General features: G+C 41.9%; 1 protein-coding gene across 2 annotated transcripts in view; it reads left to right on the top strand.

Annotated features, from left to right (window-relative positions):
* CDH4 (cadherin 4) overlaps positions 1-26,913 on the top strand; it is a 431,501-nt gene that overhangs the window by 240,060 nt on the left and 164,528 nt on the right. For both annotated transcript variants that reach the window (XM_064674093.1, XM_064674094.1), the window contains one exon: positions 16,660-16,883. In XM_064674093.1, the coding sequence (XP_064530163.1) occupies positions 16,660-16,883 (224 nt within the window). The remainder of the gene's footprint in view (positions 1-16,659; positions 16,884-26,913) is intronic.

Genomic DNA, 26,913 nt, shown 5'->3' with positions numbered 1-26,913 from the left:
GTGAATTAGTTTTTGTGGAAATACTGTCTGGAGAGCCAGTCTGCCTGAAACATGTCAATCTGGATTTGGAAAACACCCCTGTAGGGTGAACAGAAGCTGTTAATTGCTGATGGTCACTGGAAACTGGGTGATGGCTACGTACACCACTGCTCAGTCCACTGTGACTTGAACATAAACGAAATTTAATGTGAAATAATGTATGATTGACAAGTCATTAACTGTGGTCTAAAACCAGCTAATATGCCCATGGGAGTGTTGGCTTTTCATTTCTGGGGTTTCCATGGATGGCTTTTCCAGAAGCGAGAGCCTCAGATGTCTCCAGTTCGTAACTCGGAAAGACCAATTTTCCAGTAAAGATTAATGAACAGTAAATCACAGGAGAAAGGAGGAGGTGTTTCAGATGGGAAAGTCTGTTCCAGAGGATAAGCTTTCTACCCTTAAAGCTCACAGAGTTTGCATGATAACGGGTAGCTCATGAAGAAATACCCATTTGGTTCCCGGTAACAGGGGCTTGGTAGAAGTCATCAATCATTGTCAGAAAGCAGCAGTGCCACACGAGCACGAGGTGTGGGAATTGAGCTGAAGAGAGATCGCTCACTGATTTCTCTTGCACCAACTGAGCATAACTGAATGGGATATTGGTCCTTTGCTGCTTAAGCAGCCAGAAATAACAGGGTAGAGAGGGAACGTATAATATCACCCTCCAGAGGGGCGTTGTGTAGTGCAGATACCTGAGGGGGAGGGCTGCCTAAGCATAGGACAGTGGTTTTAAACAAGGCAGCCTGTATTTTTCATTCTGAAACTGCTGGTTGGATGGATCTTCCCTAAATGGCTGCATTCCTCCCCACTGCCTTTTCATTTCAGAGCTTCAGTCCCTTTGGTGCTGGAGGAAATAAGTGGTTATCAAGCCAAGTGTGCTGCAGGTCGGCGCTGTGCAGGTGTCCTGGCCACGTGCACACAGAGGGGAGCGTGTCAGCATTGCACTGTTGCACATCCCAGACTCTGTGTGCAGTGGTGGAGGCTCCTGGGGCAGCTCCATCACCTCATCCTCACCACATGAGGTCAAGGTCCACAGTGTTTTGGGAGGTGCATTCACAGGGGAGAGTCTTGTAGAGAAGAAGGACTTGCCTGTGGCAGTCAGGTTCAACAAAAAGATTTGCTTGGTTTTGTTTGATTTTTTTTTATAAACATTCAGGAAAGCGTGAAGGTTAAGCATATGGAACTGGTGGTGTGGCTGGTTGGGGTTCAGTGGAGCTCAGTGTCTGCCCCCTCCTCTGTGTAATGACCTGGCTGTGAGATGGGGACACCACCCCAACAGTAGGCACCAGTCAGACAAGGGTGATGGCAAATGGCTAATTGAAAAATTTTCAGCATAATTAATTTATGCATATAAGTGCAGGGACTGATCACTGGATGATGCCTATGCTTGAGCACAAAAATAATCAAGGCCACCTATTTCAGCAGTGGTATCTTTAAAAGCCCAGGCCCCTGGTGTTTCATACAGACACAATATAGTTGTTGCTGTATCAGTGAGCCTGGATCAGAAGGGCTCCTTGAGGTTTGGATGATTTTTAGGAGGTAATTCAGATGACAGAGTGTGAGCTCTTGCTGGTATTTACATGCAAGAGAAATAAAGTAATATTCTGTTCTGACAACTGCATTTCAAACAGTGATATGTTCTTAGTACAAGACTATTTATCAGAAACTTCTGGACATCAGGGTAATCAAAGGAACAACTGGGTGAGCAACAGAAAGTCTCATCAGGCTAAGTGAGGGCAGTGGCTGGCAAAGTTTTAGTGGCATTCTATTTTTACAGAGTAGAAATGTTGTATATTGGAGCTGCAGAGCTTTCCTCCTGGGTAGCTCTTCTTTTCTTTGCTGGCTTTTCTTGTTACTTTTTCTGTTTGCCCAATAGTCTGGGCGAGCTATTCATGCTTTTTGTTTTAAAGGTCAGAAATGTCATTAAAACTATATGAATTACAGACTGGCGAGGTTCTTCAAGACTGAAGTTTCTTACTTCAACTTTTCCTAAGTTTTTTATTGAAAAAAGGTAGGACATGGTTAATTTTAAGCAGGCATTTTGGTAGGTTGGAAGTTTTGGGTTTGATTAATTCAGGTATAGCACCAGGTAATAGATGTGAATTTGCTGGTTGGTGTACAACATATTATCACTGCCCATATGGACCAAGAGGGAAATTTAGGAAAATTTCGTATTTCCAGGACAATTTAAGGAAACCTCTGCCTATCTCCATCATATAATCTGTTATTAGGTCAATTCACTCATAATATTATAGACATTAAAGGCAAAAAGAGAAGAAAAATTTCCCTTGCAAGCTGAGTCAATAATATGAGCCATCCCTATAAATGAATATTTTAATGGGTTTATTGGAGTCTATCCATGCAAGTAAATTTTGTAGAACATCCTGATTCTTGTATAAAGGGAGTCTTTTTTTGTTCTTTGGATGGTTTGTTCTTTGGATGGTTGCTGGTTGTTTTTTTTCTTTCTTATCACATAGTAGAAAAGTAATGTGATTACTGAACAACTTGAATTAATTGGAAAAAACTGAGATAAACAAGTGCCCATTCTTCCTCATCTTTGCATATGAGCTTAAATTGAGACCTGATCCAGGATGAATAATTAAATAGTAAAAATTAAAACTTGTGGTCATAGCACTGCAGTATAAATGAATGCACACTTGTTCTGTGCAAAGATTTATTTTAGCACTTAGAATAAACCTGAAGGTGTAATTTCATCACGTTACCAACAGAGTGTTTACATTGAGCTAGACATCCCTGACAGCGGTAGCTGACAGTCCTTACTGAGGCCTGCTCTTGAAAAAACTGCAAATGTGTGACTGGAAAGTGTTGAAGTGCTGCTACCCATGGTGGTAACGGGGCATAAGAGCCAGTGCAGTGTCCTGGGGTCAGTGCCAGCTGCGCCCTCCACATCTGTATGGAGAGGATGAGTCTCCAGCTCATGTGCCTTCATCCCTCTGTGGTCCCCGGTGCTGTATTGGGGTTGTTGTGTCATTAGGATGTTGTTCATAGAATCACAGAATAGTGTGAGTTGAAATGGACCTTCAAGATCACCTTGTTCCACCCCCCTGCCATGGGAAGGGACACCTTCCACTATATCAGCTTGCTCAAAACCTCATCCAACTTAGCCTTGATATCCCTGTAGTTCATAAAAGAAGTGGGAATCAAGGTTTGGTAGGGCTTTCTTTGCTACCATTCATCACACTTGTTTAACCTTTAAAAGATATCAGCCAGTCGATGTTTCTTTTTCAACCCATCAATCAATAAATGAAAAATAAAATTTCAGCCTCACAAGTGACTTTTATGTCTTTAAATGGCCTGACTTTTTGATTTCAGCTTAAAACTCTCACAGTTGAGCTGGTGTGAAAGGGGACCAAAAGGCACAATGATGGGCAGTTCTAAGAACACTTCCGTGGAATATGGTATTTTTTAATCATGTTTCCCCTAGCAATTGCTTCAGAATGATAAGTAGTGGATGTCAGTGTAGATTTGGAGGAAGAGAAGGTATCTGTTTACATGCAAAACTTTTTAATTAAAAAATAGATACAGAGCCAAAATATTTCTTACATTCCTGTTGCTCTACCTGGAGGGTTTGTTGGTCTGCAGATGGCTCAGCACGCGAGTCACGCTGTGTGCTGACACTGGGGGAGGGAAAACTCAGCTCTCAGCCCTTTTTGCTTTCCAGATTTCAGCAGTTCAGACATCTGGGGCAATTTCTGTTTTCCATCATATTCCCAAAACTTCTGTGCCATGAGTAGGGCAGGATTCTGCCTCAGTGCTTGGACCTGAGCTGCCCAGTCAGTGTGTTGGGCTTGTGGAGCTGACGTCTGCTGGTCCTCCTGGAGGCTGCTGTGAATGACCACTAAGCATTTTCAGAAGACTCATCATTTAGTAGCAACATTAGGACATTTCAAGAAATAGTTTTCAGTCTTTTTGTAAGATGGGAGAGAAAGGTTGCTTGGGTTTGTCACATCCTTTGTTTCTTACAGAATTGGTTTTGATGGATGATGCAGAGGCAGAGAGTTCTGAAGTTTGCAAGTAATATTTATTTATTGCACCGTGTATTCTGTTGTGGTGGTAGTTATTCAATCATACAAATTAAAAAGTCACTTTTAAATCAGCTTATTCCCAGAAAGATCAAGAGTTTCATTAGGAAAAAAAAAAAAAAAGCTTAGACAAAAAAAATGTCTCAGGAGGAAGGCTTCCAATGATTGCATTCCTGATTGTATTCTCTTACCCAGGGGAGGAAGAGTGTTTTATTCTTTAGGTAGTTTGGTTCTGTCTTGTCTGCTGAAGAAGAGAGGTGCTTTAAAATGAGGACATATGACCACTGCAAGTGGCTCAACACCCCCAAAAAAAGTCCTGGGAGCAGTCAGAGTGCTGCAGTAATGAGGGATTTTATCTGCCACCACACTTGTTAGGATGAGAGGCAGCAGTCAGTTCTGTACTCTGTTTTCTTTAGGGTTTTATTGTAATAGAAAGCAACTTCTTTAGTCTCATAATAAATCAGGTACAGGCTTGCTTGCTAATCAGTGGTTTCAGTGGTGTTTTTACTTCATCTAAAAATTCAGTATAGGGATTTCCTTGATAAAGACCATATGCATATTTTTAAGTATATTTTTGTACTATTTTTAGAACGAGCTTTCATTTGTAGTTAATAGTGTAGAAAAATATCTAGATGGATAAAACAAATACAAATATAATAGTTACAAGATCTACTCGTAATTAAAACCCAAGGGGAGTGAAGACATGCAATAAATCAGAGTTTATATGAACCAGATGTTGTCTATTTTAGGCAGTGGTGGAACTCCATGTGGCTTTCAGAGGTGAGGCTGAGACTTTGTGGACAATAAAATATGCTTTTCTAACAGCACCTGCTTGGTGCCAGAACTCGCACACCTCTGTCATTTGCTGCTCTTCAGCCTAAAGGTGGGCTCAGTTTAGCCATCCTGGTTTAGCCCTCTGCAGTTGGATAGTTTATGAAGCTTGAGAGTTTTAAAAAGCTTTAAAATGGAGGAAGAAAGAATTTATAAAAGAGAATCATGCAGGTAGTGGGATGCTGCTGGTGAAGAATGGCACTCTGTGTCAAAGAAGCGTGCGTTGTTGTAAGCCTTTTGCAAAACCAATTATGTTTTAAAAGCAAAGTGGAGAAAAAGAATCTGATATATCCAGGCTGATGCTATCTGGGCTCAGGAGCAATTTGATCATAACCCTCTTTATATCCGTCTCTTCCGCTGCTGAAGTTCCCTACCTTAAAATGAATTTGTTCTGAGACTACTCACTGGGGGAATCTAAACTGGTCTTTGCTATCAGTGACACGTGGTGTAATGACATTTTACTGCTTGTCTTATCCAGCACGTCTGAGGAATCCTACTGCTAATTGTTGTATTATTAGCTGCCCACGCAGCCCTGGGGAAGAAGTGGCACTGGCGCTGGTGGGGCTGAAATGCTGTGGAATGGGCTTGTGCTGGGTGAATGAGAGACACATCCCTCCCACAGCAGCTCCCCACTCGTTGTCCCCTTCCAAAACGTGTGGGGAAACACAGGCAAGGTGGGCTCTGCCCGACCGCCGGCTCGGCGTGTGAGATGCTGCCCATAGGTGGTAAAATGCAAATTTTATTGCAGCAAGACAATATTTTCCTTTTGGATTCTGGGTTTTGTGTGCTTTTGGAAAGCATTTGGCAGCCACAGCAAGTATGTTTACAAAAAGAGCAGAACTGGTAAAGTTCAGGTTCGTGTTTGGATTCAGCCCCAGCAAACTGAAGCTGAAGCTGTGCCAGACGTTTGAAGCTGCCAGACGACAGTTCATCTCAAACAGAAAGCTGAAGAGGGGGAAAGAAATTTGTCAAATGTATTCCATGTGGAATTTCAGGCAATTTAATTTGATTCACTACACTCTGAAATGTCTTGGACTTCCCTATTGTTTCTTTACTTTAACACTAAATTTGATACCTTCTGGGATCTTCAGTGCTTTGTGCTGCATTTGTCACGTTCTCTAATTTACTGGCTTCAGTCTCTCTCGGTTTTAATTGAAGGGACTGAGCCCTGCAAAAGTGCGTCATGAAATTTAAGGTTGGTAGTTGAATCCTGAAGTCGTTCTTCAGGCAAGGGGAGGGATGCCTTTCTCTCGGATACCGCGGTAGAAGGAAGGGTCAGAGGGGGTGAATGTGAAAGAGGAAAGGGAAAGTTCCATTAAATCTCATCCCTGTGACTCCAGCAGCAGCAGCTGAGCTCCATGGCTGCAGGAATGCACGAGGTCTGTTCCAGGGTGTCTGCAGGGGCCAGGAGGTTCATTTGGGTTCAGTGATGACCTCCACCAGATCGCGTGGATCTGTGTTTTATTGTGATTTTGCTTTTCCAGTTAATTTCCTGCTCTGTGGGTGAATTTCCTGTGGAGTCAGTGGACACTGGAGCCCAGCTCCAGGGCAGGATGCTCTGGCTCTCTGCAGCTGTGCAGCCCTGCCATCTCTCAACTTGCCCAGTGTTTGTTACCCACTCAAGTGCAGTTTGGGCATCGAGGCCACTTTTTCTCATCCTGCTCCCTCTGACCAAATGCCAGAAGCAGAATCTGGAGCCTCACTCTGTAAATAAAACTCTCTGAATTTTTCCAAATGTCAAAGCACTTGAGACCACCAGGTACCAAGCAGTGTTTTATTCTACATATTATTTATTTCTCTTGAAACCTGCAGACTTGTGTAGATTACAGATGAAGGTAAAGGACTGCTGCTGCTTTTTGAGCAGGCAGAAGAGCAGAGGTGCACAGCAGCTGCAAGTTAAATATAGCTACCCTACCTTGATTCTTCCAGTTAACAAAGTCTTCCATTTCTAATATTGTTGCCTGAAACATCTGTTCATTTCCTGCATTGTGATCTGACTGCCTGGACCAGCGTATCTCCACACCTAAGCTGGGCTGAGGGAGATGAGAACACCCAAACCCAAAGCTGTCGGTGTTTACACACAAGTCAAATCCACAAGGAGTTCAGTGTCTTTACTGGTGTGTCTGATATTTTTTTTTCCCCCTGACATGTGCAGCCTCTGTTTCGAGGTGTTGAGAGTTTGTTTGTTTGAAGAGTGTGAGGAGAGAGAAGCCTGAGGCTGTCTGACACGGCTGTGGTTGGAGCATCTCTTTCAACTTCTTTTCCTAGGCTGCAAATGGGCTCTGTTCACTTTTTTTTTCCCCCTCACTAAAAATCTTCCTGCAGCTCCCCATGTCTTTCAAATACAGTTCTGGAAAGCTGAAAAGAGATCTGTGACTGAGAGGAAACCCCACAGGGCTGCCAGATTTCTGTCTGTGGAGCGGGTGGGAGCTGGCGGGGGTGGTTGTGCAGGAGCTCTGTGTCCTTCCCACCACTGCTCCCAATGTCAGGATGTTCCTGGTACCAGCAGGGCTGGGCTCTCTGCTCTGCCTGGGAGTGCTCCATGCATCACATGGAGTTTCCCTCCAATAGAGCCTCAGCCTCCCAACAGCTTCTTCCAGGGATGAAGGTACGATGGGTGGGCAGCTTTTATAACCTAGAGATTGCCCTACCATTACCCAGGCTCCTCCCTTTACAATTATTACCCCAAGCTACCATACAACCTGCAGTTTTTCCCTCAAGAAATGCGTAGTGGTGTTTGGAATCTTTTCCCACGTAGATAGTTTGACAAACATGGGAGTGCTGTGTAAATCATTAGTGCTAAGAGTAAAACCTCCGAATAAAGGGCCTTGGGATTTATGTACTCTGTGCTGGTAATAATAATTAGAACATATCCTGCTGCAGGTAACTCCCACAACTTGCACTTTGCTCTGAAGCTGAGAAACTCATTGATTAATCCATGGGGTCAATCGGTCCATCTTGTTTGGAGAGTTAATCATAGAAAGCCCATGCACCAGGACCGAGAGTGAAACAGGTTTATTTACTGCTGCTTAATCAGAGAACCCAAACTCTCCTGTAGAGTGGAGAGAGGTTTGTTTCTACTTAGCCTTTAATTGTAAAATGATCTCATTAGTGCCATAGTGAATCTCAGTACTATCCTGCAGACACATGGAATTTAAGGAAGAGCAAAAAACCAAAAATGTTTGCCCATAAAAACTCAGTATCTGCCAAAACGTGCAGTTGGTATTTGCAGAATTACACAAGCCAAGCTGTCTTTATTCGCCTCGGAATCTGAAGCTGCAACATCAGCTCCACATCCCAGTGACTTTCAGTCTACATTGCTGTTGAAAACAGAGGAGGACCGTCATACTGAAACTACTAGGACAGGTTTTTGTCCAAAAGTAAAAATGTCTACTGGGAACAACTTGCAGTTACTATGGCATTTACCAAAGAAAAGGGTAACCCTCACAGTTAGCCCAGCCCAGAGTGCCTCTTTGCAGAGGACTTCAGACCATATAAGTGCCTCTGTCATCAGTGCCTGGCTCATGTGTTAGTTAACCATTCCTGAAATGTCTCAGTAGGGTTGAGGAAGAGTAAGTGGATCTCAAATGGGCAATGAAATCCAGAATAAAACAGTCCTTGCCAAAGGAGGTGCTGGAAACCTGGAGGTGAGGTTGCACACCCACAGTAAAGCCCTGAGCATGAAAACGTGGAAAACAGTAAAAAATGTCTTTAACATGAGCACCAACAGATGCAGGATCATGCTCCTGTGCTAAAGAAAATGCTTGAATGTGAGTGCACATCCTGCAAATCCAATTGAAACTCGCTGCCCTTTGAAATCTGGGTAGTATCTCTCTGCCTTTGTGGTAGGAAGCTTCTGGCTTGGATGTAGAAAATCGTGGATAAAAAGACTCCTCTTAACCCAATGCTAAATACCAGGAAGAGAATAGAAGGGAATATTCCCTTTACTAATACTTGTTTCTAATCAGATAAAAATAAGTGACAGTGTAGGAAGAATCCTTCCACTGACTGCCAGAACATGTCGATTTATCAAATTTTTCTACCGTTGCTCTTTTTTTTGAGCTCGCCTCAGAGCTGACAGTGTATGTTTTACAGTGCAGCAAGGTAGATTGATTGATCCTAAATAGAAAAGCCTTTGGGGTCTCGAGCTGATGTTTTAGCTTCAGAAAAAAACTGAGTAAAGCATGTTAATGTAGAGAAAGGAGCCTGGTTTAATTGGACCAACTCCTGGCTTCCTGAAAATTAATGGCTGGCTGGCTGTTGCCAGAGTGATTCATCTTTTCTATCATGTTCTACAGTCCTTCTCTCCAGGGGTCTGTACTCCCCTCCAATTCCAACCCAAAAGTGAAATATACTTCTTCATTTTTTCTTCCTTAAAAACATGTATTTTAGTTGAATTTGCTTCCAGTAAATGAAAAATAGCGCAGGTGGGGATATAAAGGAGGCAGTCAGTGTCTGGGAATTGGTTTTTGTTTACTGTAGGGCTGGTTTGGTTTTGTTTGCATGGAATTTAGATCTTTTTTTAATATGCTCTCAACTCCTCATTGCTACTGGCTGACTGTACAGGTGAGAGAATGACTTTTGAAAGGATCCCTGTTTCAGTCCACTGAAATGTATTGTTCCTTTTCATCTGGCCATGGAAACAGAAACTCTGTGTAAGCAAGAGCTGATAAAAGGGAATATAAAGCTGGAAAAGGTGTCAAAAGCATTTAGGTGGCTCCAGAAATGAAAAGATGACTTTTCCATGTAGCTCCATCAAGCCAACAGAAATACTTTTTTTAAAATAAATGACTTGTGCATGAACAAGGTTTGCCATTTTCCCCATAAAACCTACAGCCCTGGCTTTGTGGAGGCAAAACAGCTGCAGATGAACACGAGGCAGTCAGGAGTTCACCAGTGTGAGCCTAAAACCTACATGGATAATTTGGTCGTGGAGGGGGTTGAACTTCGGAATTTAAAGAGGGGAAATTCAGAATGTACTTTTAAAAGTAAAATACTTCTATGTGCCTTTTGAAATCTGTTTTAGTTTCTGCTGGAGATCGATTGCTGCTCGTTTGGCAGTTCTGAGGCGTCACAAGTTGACTTGCACATGGAGGGATTTCTAACAAGCATGTAATGGGTTGGGAATGTCGTGGATGTTGTATTACTGCAGATTCCAAAGAGGGGGATTCACTGTAACTGAAGATTACAAGAAGATAAATAAAGAAAGATTTTGTTTAACATAATTACATATGGTAAATTGTTATGGTAATTTACTATTATTCCAGCAAGGCAAATATTAGCAGTCGTAGCTTAGAGATCATAAATAATGCACTGGAAAATTGGATGTAATGTTTCACACTGACCTGACATATGAGAAATAGGTAAAATTGCAGCAGATTCTTGTGCCATTAATTGCAAGAAAATAACACTAAGAACATGCTAAATCATGGTAACTGTTTTCAGGAGATGATAGGCTGTGGGGCAGTTCATTAATTCTTCGAACTCATTCATTATTTTTGTTTTTTACTCCAAGAACACTTGATGAATAACCAATGCTTTGTGAAGCTGAGGGTGTGAGCATGCACATTTTTATATACATTCATATACCAACCAACACACATCCATTTATTTCGAACAGGTTTTTGTATCAAAGCATTTTTTTAAACTGTGTACTCTTAAACTCCGTCACTAGGGATGTGTTTATTAGTCTCTGAAGTAGCTGTTTGAATTGCTGGTTTTACCTTCTACCAGTAGAGTTTGGTTCTCTCCCGTGGTGCTATAAATATTAAATAAAGACACTAAGAGTTTATTAGTGTGATATCTTTTATGGGGACGTGGTTGAAAATGTAACCTATAAAGTTGGTAATGGGAGGATGAAAATTACACATTGTCTCCATCAGGTTTTACAGCCATCCTTTTTTCCTATTTATGTGTTGTTTTTCTTGTACGGAAGGAGAAGGGCTCTGAGCATTTTATTAACTGCAGGAAGCAAATCTGGCTGTGTATTGTGTGCTAGTATGGGATTTACTGTAAGCAGGAGTGGGATAGAAACAGGACTCTGGACTTACGTAGCATTGTGTGTAAGTGTGATGGCTCAAGTCAGTTTTAATTTCCACAAAACACTGAAACAGCAACGTCTCTGAATTCTTTCAGAGGGGTCAAAATGCCTGTGGTACCTGGACAGATCTGTCCTTTTAATACAAGAGAAACAAAATAGGACAAGGTAGGACAAGAGAGAATGGCCTCAAGCTGCATCAGGGGAGGTTTACATTGGATATTAGGAAAAATTTCTTCACTGAAAGGGTTGTCAAGCATTGGAATAGGCTGCCCAGGGAAGTGATGGAATCACCATCCCTGGAAGTGTTCAAATAACATGTAGATGTGGTACTTGGGGACATGGTTTATTGGTGGGCCAGGCAGCGTTAGATTAATTGTTAGACTCAGTGTTCTTAGAGGTCTTTTCCAGCCTTAATGATTCCATGATTCTATGAAAATCTTCTTGCCTCTCTTTCAGTGTTTCCCTTTTAAGACAAGATATTTTAGTCACAGAATTCCACCATGGATTTACGTTTGTTCATAGGACTCCATTTCACACAACAATTGCAATAATAAGTTGTGTGACATTCCTTAATTTTTTTTTTGTCCGGAACTAATTTGGAAATATACAGCAGTTTGTAGGGATAAGGATCTTCCTCTCTTTGCTTTTTGAAGTGCCTGTGAAGGTCCTTTTTCCCCATTTATAATTTTTGTCCCTTGTACGTGGGCGATGGAGGCAGTGTCAGCTGGCAGTTTGAATTTCAGGGCTCAAATCCCAGCTTTGCTTGAGGTTTCCAGTGTGGCCACAGGGAATTCACTCAACTACAGTTGGTTCCCACTGCTATAAAGCAGTTTTCTCACAGAATCACAGAGGGATTGCGTGAACATAAAGAAAGATGCCTCGAAAATGTGGCTGTGTAAAATTTTATGCTACGTACTTACTTTGTCAAATAAATGCAGCTTTCCAACAAGGCACAGCGAGCTCTGCTTCCCATTAGCACTTAATGGAGAAATCACTTTGTTGAGGCTGTGATGTGCTCACAGGGCGCATTTTTGTGGTTAGCTGAATGGTTTCATGCCTGTTCTTAGACAACAGGTTCCTATCCACTAAGGACATGTTTGGGTCTTTTTAATTCCTGGTGTGGTGACGTGCAGGGGAATGCTGGCCAGGGCTGAACCCCCTGCAGAGGCCGGAGGAGATGGATGAGTGCAGGCATTTGGGAGCATTGGACCGGGAGTGCCAGGGCAGGAATACGAGTGATTTGCTCATGATCACACAAAAGGGACATTTCCGTACACGCCGAGGACTCTGCAGGTTACCCAGACATCTGAAATTTCCAAAGGTCACAGCTAAGCCATCCTCACCTTAATGGTGCTCACAGGAGGGGTGGATTTGGCAGCTTAGGTTTATCACGGTGCACCGGGTGTAGGGGAGCTGGTCAAGAGACACAGCTTGAAAAGCAGATGGATCCTGCTGGAAATAGTGGTGTGTATTTGCTGCTTTGAAGTTCATCAGGAGAGAAACATCTTTGCAGTGATAATCCTCCAAATGAAGGGACCTGTGTCCTGAACTGTGGGATGATGCCCTGCCAGGGGGTACATCCTAATAAATGAGTATTATCCCTCCTGCTCTTCCAGCCCTGTGCAGCTTGCCAGAGGGGGCACTTTTTAATGGATTAGGAGAAGTTAAAGGAGAATCTAGAAGGATAAGGCTAAAAGCGAGTTCTTTGGTTTGTACCATTTATAGTCCCATTAAATTCAGTATATTTCTCAGACATTTGGGGGGCAAGGAAGTTCAGTGTATTCGTACATCTTTCAAGATCCTCACTTGATCATTTGACTCTGTCCAGCCAGCTTAACAAGCTAAATAATAAAAGGGAACAATGCAAAACTTGTTGAATTTTTTTTCACCCTGGGTCTTTTTTGAAGAAAAATACCATTTTTTTTGTCTCAGATGCCCCGCAGTTTGCTGCAGACTCCTGCAGCTTTCCTGCCCATCACTCAGTACCTGTTTCAACGTATCAAATTGTTGTACTTCCTCCTTTCATAGAGAAGCAATTAAAAATGATGAGGGTAAAGGGTTAAACCTAAAAGCCTGCTAATGAGGGTGCCTTCTTGGTTTTTCTTTCATCAGGCATTAGATGCTGCTTTCAGCATAAGCTTTCGATAAGCATCACTGAACATTTTATCCGGCGTGTTTTTAAAAAGTTGGGGTTTTTTACCATCCTGTAAAAATGATAGATGTGTGACTCTGCTGTTTATCCGAAATCCTAATTACTGATGCTGCAGCTTTTAAATATTAAATTCATGCAGTGTTCTTTAGGCTTCAGACTGGTCAAAGAAAGATTGATTTGTGTCCACAGAGAGTTCTAAGTCTAATAAACACAGCCAGTGTTTGTTTGTTTATTTATTACATTATTTGAAAGTCAAGAGTTGCATCAACTGCAAATTACGTAGACTTAGAGATTTCTAAAGGAGAAAAGGAAAAAAAAAAGAAAAGCAAAAGTTGTCTGCTGCTGAATGAAACTTTAATTTCAGTCTCCATGAGAGCAAAGAGTAGAGGTAAGAGGTGGAATTTGAAAACAGGGATAAGGTCTTCTTTCCTTGAACTATGTTATTTATTATAGAACAATAGCTTGATTTTTTTTTCCCGTATACCCATACACATATATTTGGGAAAAGTATTTTATATATAAATTTGCATAGATAAGGTATTTATTTATAAGATATTTATAGTGTGTTATGTGGATCTCTGTGTGTGCATATATATATGTGTGTGTATATATATATATGTATGTATAAAACAGTGCATCTCACTAGTCATGTAAAATTCCAAGCAATAGTTTTCACAGAGCAGCAAGGAGTTTAGAATTTCTAATCACAGAATCATTTAGGTTATAAAACATCTCTAAGATTGTTGAGTCCAACTTTAAGCCAGCACTGCCAACCCAGCACTAAGCCATGTCCTTGCAGTGCTGTGATGGAAGTGTGAGCAGCTCAGCTATCCTGTGTTTTCTCTGCTGTGCATAAACAGTACCTGGAGCAATAGCAGCAGCTCTGCCTGACAGCAGCTGAGCATGGTCATCCCTGGGTGTTTGGAATCCCCTGCAGAGCTGCCCAGGTGAGCTGTGGCCCCATTGCTGCCCGTGCAGAGTGACTCAACACTATGGAATCCTCATGTCCTTGAAGCCTTTCTGTGCTTGCAGTTCCTAAAGGCTCTTAGGAGAGGAGCAGGCTGTGCTAATTCATTGCTGAGCGTTCACCCACCCACCTGTGCTACCTGAGAGGAGCAATGTGGAGCAGAGACGGTGCGTGTTTAAAAAAAAAATGAAATTAGACAATTTCTCTCAGGATTTTCTCTGTCTCTAGTCAAGTTTGTTTTAAACTAATGGAAGTAATTAGCAAGTCACAGAGGGACTTTGTCTACGAGGTAGCCATTTTTAGATAATGGAGCATAAAAGTCGACACAGTGACATATGACACCAGAGCAGCATATTGGAGCCACGCGCTGTGTCTTAAGCAGATGTTTAAGTACTTTGAATACTGAAATCACCACATACACGTATAGGAAGATTGTTGGTTTTTTTCTTTCTCTCAGACTACTGGTACACTGTAGGGCTTTCTTTTAATCTCAGTAAAATCAAAGTAAGCTCTGAGATGTTTTTAATGTGCAGTCATTATCACTCCTTTCTCTCTTCTTCAGATGTCTTTCCACATACGATACGTGGGTACTTCAGGAGGTAGGGATGGGAGTTGTGTTCTGCACGGCCATTGCACAGCAGAGGGGTGCAGCAATGCACCAGCTCATGTGCCAGGTTTCTAACAGTGCTGATGGCATGGAGCTGAAAATAAATAACATTTTAGAAGTGAAGCACTTGATGTGTTTGCACATATTTATTGTAGCTGTGAATGCAGGGGAGATTTGCAGAAATTCCTGAGAGATGAAGGCCATCTCCCAGCAGGGTGGTCCCAGGAGGAAGGGGGATCTCCACTCACAGGTCTGTGAGGCCATCTCAATTCTTGTAGGTGCCAATAAACCTTGTGTGTTTAACCTCATCCAGTGCTTTCAGATTTTTTATATACTGGATAACTTCATCCACCTTATTTTTTACGAATCAATGTATGACACTTGCAGTTTGTGCCCAGCAGTTGCTGCAGCATTCGGTAACACTTCCCACCACACACATAAAAGTGTACAAATGGGATCTAAATAAACACACAGCATAGAAAGCCTTTGTAAGATGTACAGTCATGACATGATCACACCCTGGTTAGTGAGGGGTGCATTTTGGTGAAGGAGGAGAAGAAGGATTTTCTCTTCTTCCACTACAATTTGCTCCTCGTTTCTCTGCATTTGGATGGTGCTGGGGGGCTTTGGCAGCAGGGTGGCTTGAGCTATTTCCTGGCTGTTCTTTTCTTTCAACTATGCCATCCTTTGGATTTTTATTTAAATCCAGATTAGTCCTTGATTCAGCTCAAAGCAGCACTGCAGAGGAGTCAGTTGTGGCATGGGGGGAAAGGGATGGTTGGGGTACAACTGTCTCAGGAGCTCTTCTCACCTGGACCACCACTGCATCCCTTCTCCCACCACAGCCAGTCCAGGTAGGATCTGTCTGGCCCAGCTCTTTTTCTGCAGGAATTAAGTGCCTGCTGAAGCCCCATCAGACCTGGCCAGCAGGTTTTTCCTTGTCTCAGGGCAGGCTGGAGCATGTCTGCTGAGCACTCAGCAGCCACAGCGTGAGAACCATCTAACGATCCGAGCTGGAGCTCTGTACATCCATTCTCACTCACTTGAGATGTTTTTACGGATACAATATGTTTGCCTTCACCACATGTGTGTTCCACCCTGTGGATTACTCAAATGGCAGAAAGTGTTTTGTTTCCTGTGTTATTAGCTGCAGGTTCAGTTTCGATCAGATTTGTCAATTTTGTCATATAATAGAGATTTTGTTTTTCTGTCCTAATGTATGTGACATGTTTCATAATGGCAATAAGAATAGTTTTCAAACTAGTCTGTGAATGACTTTGTCCAAAAAAAGAGGAAAATATAAAAATATCAGTGACTGGGGAGCTTTGATCTGACAGAGTAGGCTTTTAAATGGCACATTATGGTTTTTGAAGCAGTTTTACAGTTCCCCTTCGCAGTAACTGTAACATGTGAAGGGTCAGCCAGGGTGGGAACGCAGCTCAGGGTGGGAGTCCAGTTCCAGCAGCAGATGGGTGCTCCAAAATGGTTTAACTTTTTTTCTGTGTTTCATTTTTTTGTTGTTTTTATATTTCTGATAATGGAATTGTTATGGGCTTTTGAATTTCAGTTAAGAATGTGCAAATAGGCTATATGGTGAGTAGGTTATTGAAGGGTTAGGGAAATGGAGAACATTTCCTGCAAAAAAATACCCACAATGTGGGTAATAGACTCCAGTTGAATTTAAAAGATAATGGCGACAAGGGAGAAATCCACTTGTAGAAATGGGGAACAGCTGTGTTTGAGATCTAATGAAACTGTATCAAATACTTTAAAAATGGCTTACAGCTCCTTCCCTGGGGAACAGAGATAAAGCACAAGAGCACTCCTGAAAGGTCGAAGAAACAGTTAAATCATTTCCTTGATGGTTATTAGAGATATAGAAGACATCAGTGAAAATTAAATGTCTGAAACTTGTATTTGATTGCTTTCCTTATCACGCCAATCTCACACATTTCTTCCATCTCTTACTCTCTGTTCTAGTAAAATTTAATAACTGTGCTGGTAACAAGGGAGTTCGCTATGAAACCAACAGCCTGGACTTCAAGGTGAGGGCGGACGGGACCCTGTTCGCTGCCCACCACGTGCAAATGCCCTCCAAGCAGCTGATCCTGGTGGTGACGGCGTGGGATCCCCAGACCCTGGGCAGATGGGAGGCCATGGTCCGCTTTCTGGTGGCAGAGAAGTCCCAACACAATGGACACAAGGTAAGAGTTTTTTCAGAGCTCTCTTTCTTATTTCGTTCTTCCTTTGCCCCAAAGTTTCGTGTGGCTTCGGAGTGTTTGTGTTGCCTGGTCTGTGCTTCATAAGGAAGTGTCCAGGTAGGAGATACCACAAGCAGCATCCAATGATCCTTGAACCTCTCTGACAGAAATGATTTAAGGTCGCCAGTGAGGGAAGTGTTTTTTAAGTTCATACTTTTGTATTTTTAAGTGACTGCTTGGCTCTGTTGTACACTGCAGGTTATGTACATCATGTTTGCAACTCACTGCTAACAATCTCTCTTGACTTCAAGTAAAACCTGCAAATGAAAGGTGCAGAGGCAAAGTCAACCATCTCCTTGATGGTTTTAAGTTCAGATTTCTTTTGTGACAGCCCAGACCTGGAGTCACGCACTGGCTGCTCTGCCATGCTGCCAAGACATCTTCCTGGTTTTCACAATTATTCCTTTCTCTTGTGAGCCATCTGCGTAGCCCTGCAGCTTCCAGAGGGGAGATTTGGGCTTGTTCCTTCCAATGCAAGGACGGGGAGCATTGCTGCTGCCTGATAAGGAACACATGCTCACACGTGGTGCAGGCAGCGAAGCACAACGTGGCACTGCAGTGCCAAATGTCCCCTCTGCTCAGTGCCAGCACCTTCCCTTCCCCAGCCCTGACAGTGAAAAGCCAGTGCCATTCAGTATGTCAGACAGAAGGTTACAGATGGTTTCTTTCTGCTTTAGTTTCATGCACTCAGCTGAAAAGCAGGAGGGGTCTGTCCCTGCCCAGCAGTCTGAGAGCAGCATTCCCTCAGTTAAATGCAGTGGTGGGCTGCACAGAACCATTGGAATTGGGGGGCTGCTCCATGAAAACACATTTCTTCTGATCTGCCCCTTGAGTAGCTGTCTCTTTCCCACCTCTTCCATCTCATTTTTGGCAGCAGCAGTTCACCTTTTCATTTTCAGTGTTAGTCTGGGCTGAAGATCCTCTACTACACTGAGTAAATGCAGTTATCTTGTCTGGTGCCAACTCCAGCAATGTAATGCTGGGCTGGTTGGGTGGTTACATTTAGGCAGGATTTGGCAGGGAATTGTTTAAAGAGCCTGATTTATTGCTGGATCTTGAAGGCCTCCGGAGCAAGGATGAAGGTGTGTGTCCTGGGAACAGTCCTGTCTCCTTCAGGGACAGGAGATCTCTTGGCTGTGGCTGTAGTTGGGATTAATGCAGCACAGCAATGATCAAAATAGCAAGAGTGACCTCTCCTTTCCTCCTTTCTGCAGTGCTTGGACAGAGAGGGCAGGGCAGGATGGGGAAAGAGGGAAAGACTTTCCGTGTCATATTGTTAGAACTTCACCCTGTGAGTCTGTGCCATTTGGGAGAATTTTTGCCACATATGAGACAAAAAAGAAAAGACTTGGACAGACTTAAATCTTGCAGCTGCCCAGTGGACTGACCCCTGAGTTTTTGCATAGCTTAGAGTCATATAAATACACTTCTGCTGCTCTTCAGTAAGGCTTGGGCTTGTGCAAGATGTAATTAAGCCCTGTATGTTATGTCAACTCTATTTGCCATTTTCTAACCAAAGAAATACTGCTTCCTTCTAAAAGTAATTAAATATTGAAGGAACAAAGTAAGATGTCTTATATACTGCTTTAAATTTCTTCTCAGTGTGGCAGAAAGAAAACTAAATAAGCACACATTTCTGTTTTAGCAGAATATTTGCTTGGAAATTCATCTAATGTTAATGTAAGCTGAACTCTGGTTGAAAAGAGAGAGGGCTAAGCTTCTTAAAATTCATATCCCTGCTTTCTAAAAGCCTTATTAGTGTGTAGTTTGAGGCCGGAAAAATACGGAAAACAAGACTAATGACAAGGTCATGAGCAGTTTCATGGTGGGTCCCTATAGCAGGCATCAGACTTGTGTTTTATTTAAATGCTAGTGGTTTTTGGAAGCAAAGTAATCCTTTGTTTGCTAAAGAAATAAATGTGATTATGAGATTATTTTAAAAAATAATAGTGTTTGTGGCAAAAAAACCACCCCTGAACCTAACAATATCCAGTTCAGTACGTTTCAGGCCGTGACCCTTATGTGTTTGGTGCCTTTTACTAGAAGCAGATTTCACATTTGGTTTTGTATAGTGTAATATGTCTCAAGCACTACTACATAATTTTTTTAAAGACATTCCAGACTGTTGTGTTATATTCAGGATATGGAGATGGCAAATATGGGAGAGAAAGGAGGAGGTGACCTGAGAGAGAGGGAGAGACCAGATCTCTGTTGAGGCGCATCCATCCATTTCCGTTTTACTGGGTAAATTTGTGACTGATTTCATGAAAATGCTGAACAGTTCCCAGACATTAAAAATAATTGGCATAAAGTTTGCTTACCACACCTGTTTGTTGGCACCTACAGCACAAACAGGTCCTTGTACCTTGCTCACCCATCCTCTGTGTTCCCGTGGGCATCTCCGTGAGCGATGGCCCCCAGCAAGGGCAGCACCACTGGCCCTCTGAACCACCTCTGGAAGGATAAATCTGAATTTAGTTCACAATTATCCATGGATTACAGCTTCATGAAAACCAGCCCTCCTGGAATGGCCATTATTAGACATCTGGGTTATTGTGGAGGTTATAATACAGAATAAATGTTATAGGAGGAGTCAGCATTTTTGGGACACCAGCTGAGGTTTTGGGAGACCAGGAGTGAGCCTGCCTGCACAGTGGAGGCAGTGGGCTGCTTTCCAGGAGACCATGGAGGATTAAACCCTCAATAAATGATCCTTTGGATTTGTGATCCTTTCTTGTCATAATATGTTAAGACTGGAAATCTGCATAATGGGCTTGGGAGAGCTTTGGTGGTGGCCAGCATGGTTCCATGGTGGGAGAGTAATTCAGGATGGCTTTTGTCAGGATAGTCCTCCCCTTGTGTGCTTTCTTTGCAAAATCAGGGGGTTTGGTGGCTGTACCTCCACCTCAGATCCCTCAGCTGTGCATTGCTCTTGGTGCAAGCTGATGTTTTAATGGTGAGTGAGCCAATACAGTGACAATTTCTCCTCCTTCGTAGGGTTGGCCTTATAAATGTGCTAATTGCTTTAGATGCTTTAGAATAACGTGGGAAAACCTGCCAACTTCAGCAGTAACCACTGTAATGAAAGAATTCCAACTACTACAGTAAAGTGTCATGCTAGTAGGAAAAAAAATGATAGCAAAGAAGGTAAATACTTCAAAAATGTATTTTTTTGATACATGAAGCGTACATTTCTGCTCCTCCCCAGCAAACACTAGAATGTAAACTTTTTTTTTCTGGTTAATGCAAGTGATGTTAGTAACTCTAGAAACTTTTTTGTTCAGTCTTGCAGGAAACCTGATAGCAATTCAATTAGAAAATGCAAATGAGGTCACATATTTCCCACAGGAGTGCTGAATTACCCCAGAGGAAACTGAGCGATATTCTGGCATAACAATAAATACTTAAGATAAAGTTTCTTCTACTGTTCTTGTCTGGCTGCCTGTTCTTGCAATTGAAAGTATCAATCGAAGCTGTGGGTATAATTTGGAAAGAAGAAAAGAAAAAAGAAAAGAAAAGAAAAGAAAAGAAAAGAAAAGAAAAGAAAAGAAAAGAAAAGAAAAGAAAAGAAAAGAAAAGAAAAGAAAAGAAAAGAAAAGAAAAGAAAAGAAAAGAAAAGAAAAGAAAAGAAAAGAAAAGAAAAGAAAAGAAAAGAAAAGCTATTTTCTGAAATAACATAAAGTCTTTGTGGGTTGTGTCAGCATTTCTGAAAGATGAACCTGAGTGGGATAATGCTCCAGAAGAAAACAACATAAAGCCAAGCTTTACTTATCTGGAATTAGCAGTCTTCTTTTCTAAGAGTGCATGCTATTATTTTGAGAAATTGAATATTGATTCAACCAAAAGTCAAAAAATGAAGATCATGTTTGTGAACAGTGACATTGCTGAGGACTTCAGTTTTCCGAGTGTCCTCTTTTTTAGTTGCAGAAGCTCAAGTCTTCCCAAGTACATGAGTAGATATATTGTGCCATTTGGGCTTCACTCCACCCTGCCCTCAGTGTCCATCAGTCCCAACTCTTCCTCTTCATTCCTTGCTAATCAACTGCCTTCACTCCCTGGGTTGGCTTATCCCATCTGAAGTTTTGGTCCTCTCACTCATATTGTTTTTTTATTTTTCAGTCCCTGCATGTGTCTAAGCGTGTTAAGGCACATCTGGCAAATTTTCTTCTGTATTTATTTATGTATCTATTTTTCTGTAGTTCTCACCTCATAAGTTAAAATCAGGATCATAGAAATACAGCACAGAAAGGAATTCAGAGCACAAGAGCTTGGAGGTAGAGGATATATTCAGCACATGTAGGATGTCAGTCATCTGCTGCCAGTGACTTATTTTTGAAAAAAAATCCTGTTTTCTTTGAATCATTTATATGTCAACAAAAGTTTCTCGTTGTTTGAGCTTCTCAAATTCTGAGCATGGAAATATGTAAATTTTTGTAACGTTAAGTCTCTGGGAATTGTGCAATTAAACTTGGAAATATATGAGTCTGCAGCTAGCGTTTAAAACATTGAGAACTGCTGTCAGAAATCCATCCTTGCTTAAGCCCAGCTTGTGTTTTATTATGTCTCATCTTATTTTGGGCTTCTTTCATAACCCAGGCATGAGTCCACAGCCATGCAATGTGAATGTGAAAAGCTGACTCTTACAGCCAGAGGGTTTTGGCGGTTTTATTTTTTTATTTAAAGCCTTTAAATAATCATCTGTGGTATTTTACCTGGCTGAGGTTTTAAATTCCAGTGCAGTCTTTTATTGCTGATCACAAGCACAAAGGTCTCCGGGCAAGGAAAGGCTTATTCAGCACTGCTCCTTTTCATGACCTGGGTTATTGTGCAGCCAGGATGCTCTGCACGAGGCTGGGGAGCCAGGAAGATGTAGCCTTCCCTTGAGGGAAGAAAATGAGAGCTTAAGTGGGAGCTGTGCTTCCAGTGACTCCAATATCCCTGATGCCCTCAAGTGGATGCGCCTGGAAGAAACGGGAAAACAATTGTTCCCTTCCTTTCTTCCTTCCTGCCCCTGCATGGGGATGAGATGTTATCCATGGCATCGAGGTGATGGGAGTTTGCCCATCAAACTGTGTTATCCCTAGAGAAGGGCTGAAGAAATGAGACAGTATTTGTCATCCTGCCTTTTTCTGACCATATTGATGCATATTTTAAAGACTGAGTCATTATGCTGGGCTGTCCCCATTGACTGCCTCTAAGGGGGATCCCAGGCAGCAAGTAATTCCAGCAAAATGGCAGCTGGAAAAACTTTTATTTCTGTATCTCATCAGTGAAGCAAGACCTTGATTTATCAGTCAGGGTGGGTACGTACAGAGATTTCTGTTTCCTTTAGGTAGCTTCTGAGACATTGTTTGGGGTTTTAACAAATCAGATCAGTGGAAAAGATGAGAAAGCTGATGACTAATAAATAAGTATCTTATAATTGTTACCAGTGAGACTGCTCAGGATAATTGTGCGAGTCTAATGAAGATGCATCTGGTGAACTTGTCTGACCTCACACTTAAGTGAACTTGAACATCTCGCTTGTAATCATTGCAAGAGATGAAAGTGATGGTTGTGAAAACACGTGAACTTCCCTGGCCTGATTTTCAGGTGTGTTGAATCCCATTGCCTTGTGCTGAAGCCAAGATAAGATGTGACATACAGGTGCTCATTGCCTCGGAAAATCAGCCCACTGCGGGAAGTTTCCAAGCGCTGCACTTGCTGCATTTAGTTCTTAAGCAGTCAGCATCTTACCAAGGGTCAGGCTCAAAGCCGTGCTAGAAAGATCATCCATAAGTGAAATTCACTCCAGATCTGTCTTCCTTCAAACAAAAAGAAGTCCTGAGGATTGAACTGCCTACGCGGAAATAAGTTTTTTCTGATAAAACAAACCCCTTGGACTGCTGTGTGCTCCTACCTGTGATGTGTGCCTTGCCCTTGTGAGATCAAAGCTTTTGACCTCTGATTTCATGTTCTTTGTTGGTAACTGCTGAAGTCTGACTGCCACTTCAAAAAAACACATTTTGGACTGAATATCCCCAAAAAAACCCACATTGCTGTGATAATCCGTGGACAGTTGGGTGTAAACATGAGTTTGAGTGAAGAAAAAAATTGCTTCATGCAGGCAAGCCCATTAAAATAAACCTTGTTTCTAGGGGCTGTGAGTGTCCACGTATCTTGCCCTTAGCCCAGAAAGCTGAGACAGCTTGGTGGGTACCAGCTCAGTGTGAAAAAGGGTTTGGGTTCCTCCCACCCTCCTGCTGGATGTGGTGGTGACCCTGTGGCATGGCCAGCTGCAGGAGAGAGGAGAAGCATCCAGGGATGGCTGTCCAGCTGGGCAGGGTGGGCTGAGGGCCTGGCGGTGCCAGTGGGATCTCAAACACTGTCCCCATCCAGCAAAACTAAATTTAAAGTCACCCTTAAATTTCATCTTGCAAGTGGAGATAAATGGAATGTGTTCTCATGGTCAAATTTAAGCGTTTGCTTAGGTGCACTCTGAAATTGGAGAATAAAAGAAGAACAATCTTTTCTCAAGAGCCTCTTGAAATAACCAAAGGATAACTTGAAAGGGCAAATTCTCACGCTAGCACTGAGGAGAAGTACCAGACTGAATTACTTTGCTTTGTGCTAAAGTAGCAGTGGTGCTTGTGATCTCTTAAATCTCTTGTGATCTTTGTACTTGCAAACATTGTGAAGAGAAGGACTATTGTTACACTTAATTCATTATGATTATTTTAATTCATGTATCTTTTGAACCTCATGGCTTTAGAAAAATAAAATGAGATTAAAATTTTTCACAGGCTTGTTAAGGAGTAGGCTTGTTAAGGAGTAAACTCACTCTCTCTTCTTTCTGTGATGAAGAACACTTGTAGTAGTCTGAGTTCTGGAAGCAAAAGGAGCTATGTTTTGGAACCGTTTTAAATTATTTGTTAGAAGTTTTATCCAGGAGGAAAAACTCAGCTTGCTAGCCCAGATATTTCATACATTTTTCTCAAGATATGTGCAGAATTTGAGGGGCAAGATGAACCTGCAGTAGAGGTTTTTACTATATTACATATGACAAGATCTACCACCTTTATTCCCGACCTGTGGATATCTGAACAGATAACAAGTATATGAGTATTTTGTAATTTAATAGCCATGCTCTTGAGAAGTACTTGTAGTTCCGAAGCCATTGTGTATGGCTTCTCCCAATTATGACAATGACATTAACTTGAAGATAGAAGTGGCATTTTATAAACACTAGAAGGTAGAGTACAACAGTAATTTAGATGTTTCTTAAACAACCCTACCTGAGAAGCACTGCGAGATTAGATGTTACTGAAGGCAATGTGAAAAGGTCAAGTTGATGTGGGGAGCTTTGCAAGGAAACAGCCTCATCAGAACTTTTCATGTTGGGATAAGATGTTCAGGCCTTAAAATGAGAAATAAAAGTACATCAAGAGCTGTGCTTTGGGGACGATGTCATCTTCTTTGTCGTCGTCTTCTGTTCATTGAACACTCTTGCAATATTCGAAGCCTGACAGTGACAGGAAGAGTACCACAGGTGCTGGAAACCTGTGGGAACCATAAAAACATTCCACCAAAGGCAGATGGAGTTCTTATGTGCCTGCTTTAGTACGTGATTCTTCCAGAGAATGGAAGAGGAAGAGCATTTGAAACCCTGAAGGCAGTGCCCTGGCCAGGAGGTGCCTCTAATCATCTGTGCAGTGCTGTAGAATAAGTTTGAAGACAGCTCTGCCTCTCCACCCCAGTCAAAACTTCCCTCACCTCCGAGACACCGTTCACATTTTGTGTCTGCTCAGTAATGAACAGGAGCACACTGCCTGCAGGTGTCTGTGCTCTGTAGCACAAAAGTGAAGCCTCTTCAAATGCTCCGTGACTTACCAGGTTCCAACTTAAACTGGTGATGGCCTACCAAATGTTCAGGCAAACAGAAGGTGTGGGTGAGTTCAAGGGATGTCTAAATTACAATTACATTGTGCTGGGAAATCAACACCTCCTGTCCCAGCAGGGTCACCTGGTCAGCAGCTGCCTGAAAAGGCCCATTCTGGCCCCAAAGGGGAATATGTATGTGACCTGCAGGCTGTGTTCCACGGGGTCCTCACCTGGGCCACCAACCTTGTGAGGCTTTCTGATCAAAGACAATAACATGTATTTGGTTTTTTTTAAATAACAGCCTTCTGATGCAACCAAGTGGGTTATGCCCAGAGCTGGTGAGTCTCTGCTGGACCTTTTGCAAAGAAAGGATCTTCTGCCTGACTCACAAACCAGCGTGTTGGGTTCTCCCTATTTAAAATTTCCCTGGTTTTACCTGTTACTCTTCTTCACCTTTTCTCTTGCTTTGCAGCCCTACAACGAACGCTAAGGAACATTTTGATTCCTCAGTCACACTGATCACATTTTATTAGTTCTATCAGATAAAATTTTCCTAAGCCTGCAAAGCCATCCAGCTACTTAACAACGTTAAATTTGCATTCATGCCTCATTTTTCAGCTCTCAAGGAACAGGGCATGTAGAGCTTTGACTCTGACTCCTTGGGAACAAGGGGGTTTGGCTTGGCTGATGCATGTCTGTGTGTTACATGGCTCATTCTCCTCCTCTGAGGGCAGTAACTTGGTTAGCTTTTAGTCAAACTTTTTCTTCCCTGTCAGCTGATGTGTTCTGGAAGCTCAAGCTCTTGCCAAATCTGACAATTTTTCTTACTAATTGACTCTAATGTGAACCGCTCCATGCAGCCCCACTGCTAGCTGATAAAAACAAAAAGTAATGAATTTTTGCTTAACTAGCTGATTTAATTAAAATGTTTTATACTGTACTTGTATGGTTTCTATAAATGGAGAGGTAATTTTGTTTAATGAGTTCCTAACCAAACATAACATTCCTGACTGTACGTAGCCAGATTTGATAAAGGTTACAAATGCTGCGATTCCACTGTTTGCTTTTGGAAGTCGTGATGATCAAACAGCTTGCTTGGGTGCTTGAAATGCCCTGTCAGGATTGGTTCCCTCTATTCCTGTTTATACCAGAAATTATTACTATAGTTTTAGGAGCAGGGGAGGTTCCTCTCTGTGTCTGAACACTGTTCATTATCTTTAAAGTGGAAGTCTACTGCCAAAATCACATCTCGTCTTCAATTAGTGGCTTCTCTGCAAACACATTAATTTAATGCCCCTGCTGAAGAACTGTGAATGCTGGAACATCTTGCTGCTAAAACACTGGTTTTCAGAGCACTTTGACACAAATCATTCATGAATAGCAGTTTATGCCGTGATGGTAATGGGATGTGACATGAAGCAATCTTTGATTAAATTTACCACAACTTACAACTATTAGTAAATAGAGCTAATATAGATAGTCATCACAGAGTTCTAGAATGTGGATAACGAGAAAAACAGATTATAGATTCCCTACCTGTGCAGTTCCTAAATAATACCTTCACATAGCATGACTATAATAAATGAAAGTCTAAAATAAAAAGTTTGATCTTTTTAAAACTACTTTTTTTCCCCGTCTCCAACTTCGGCAAATTCAGCAATGACCTAAATAAAAAAGGAATCAATTACCCTAAAATAAATAAATTTGCTGTTTGTTCTGCAACCCTTTCATTCTACTGTATGAGAACACAAAATGAAATATCTTTCTCTACAAAAAGATCAAAAACTGGGGAAATGGTGCATTTTGGGAAAAAGGGCTCATTCGTCCTCCACTGCCGTCCCTGATGTCAGCAAAATGTTGTTTCCTTAGAACAGAATTCATGCAAATGTTTATTTTGCAGTGCTCTCATATTCCCTTTGTTAAAAAACTAAGCTCTATTTTCATTGTCTTATTTTCTGTTTGGTAAATATCATTTTCTCATGTCCTTTTTGCAGCTACCATGGAAACAAGCAAAAAATGCTTCAGATTAAATATTTTTAAATAGATTTTTTTTTCCCTGATAGAAAATAGTACCAGTTTTCAAAATGTATATTGATATAGGAGCTGAAGGGAA

Source organism: Pseudopipra pipra, chromosome 17 (assembly GCF_036250125.1).
Source record: "Pseudopipra pipra isolate bDixPip1 chromosome 17, bDixPip1.hap1, whole genome shotgun sequence".
Classification (NCBI taxonomy): Eukaryota; Metazoa; Chordata; class Aves; order Passeriformes; family Pipridae; genus Pseudopipra; species Pseudopipra pipra.
The sequence above is the reverse complement of the archived record's forward strand: the minus strand, read 5'-3'. Positions and strand labels throughout refer to the sequence as shown.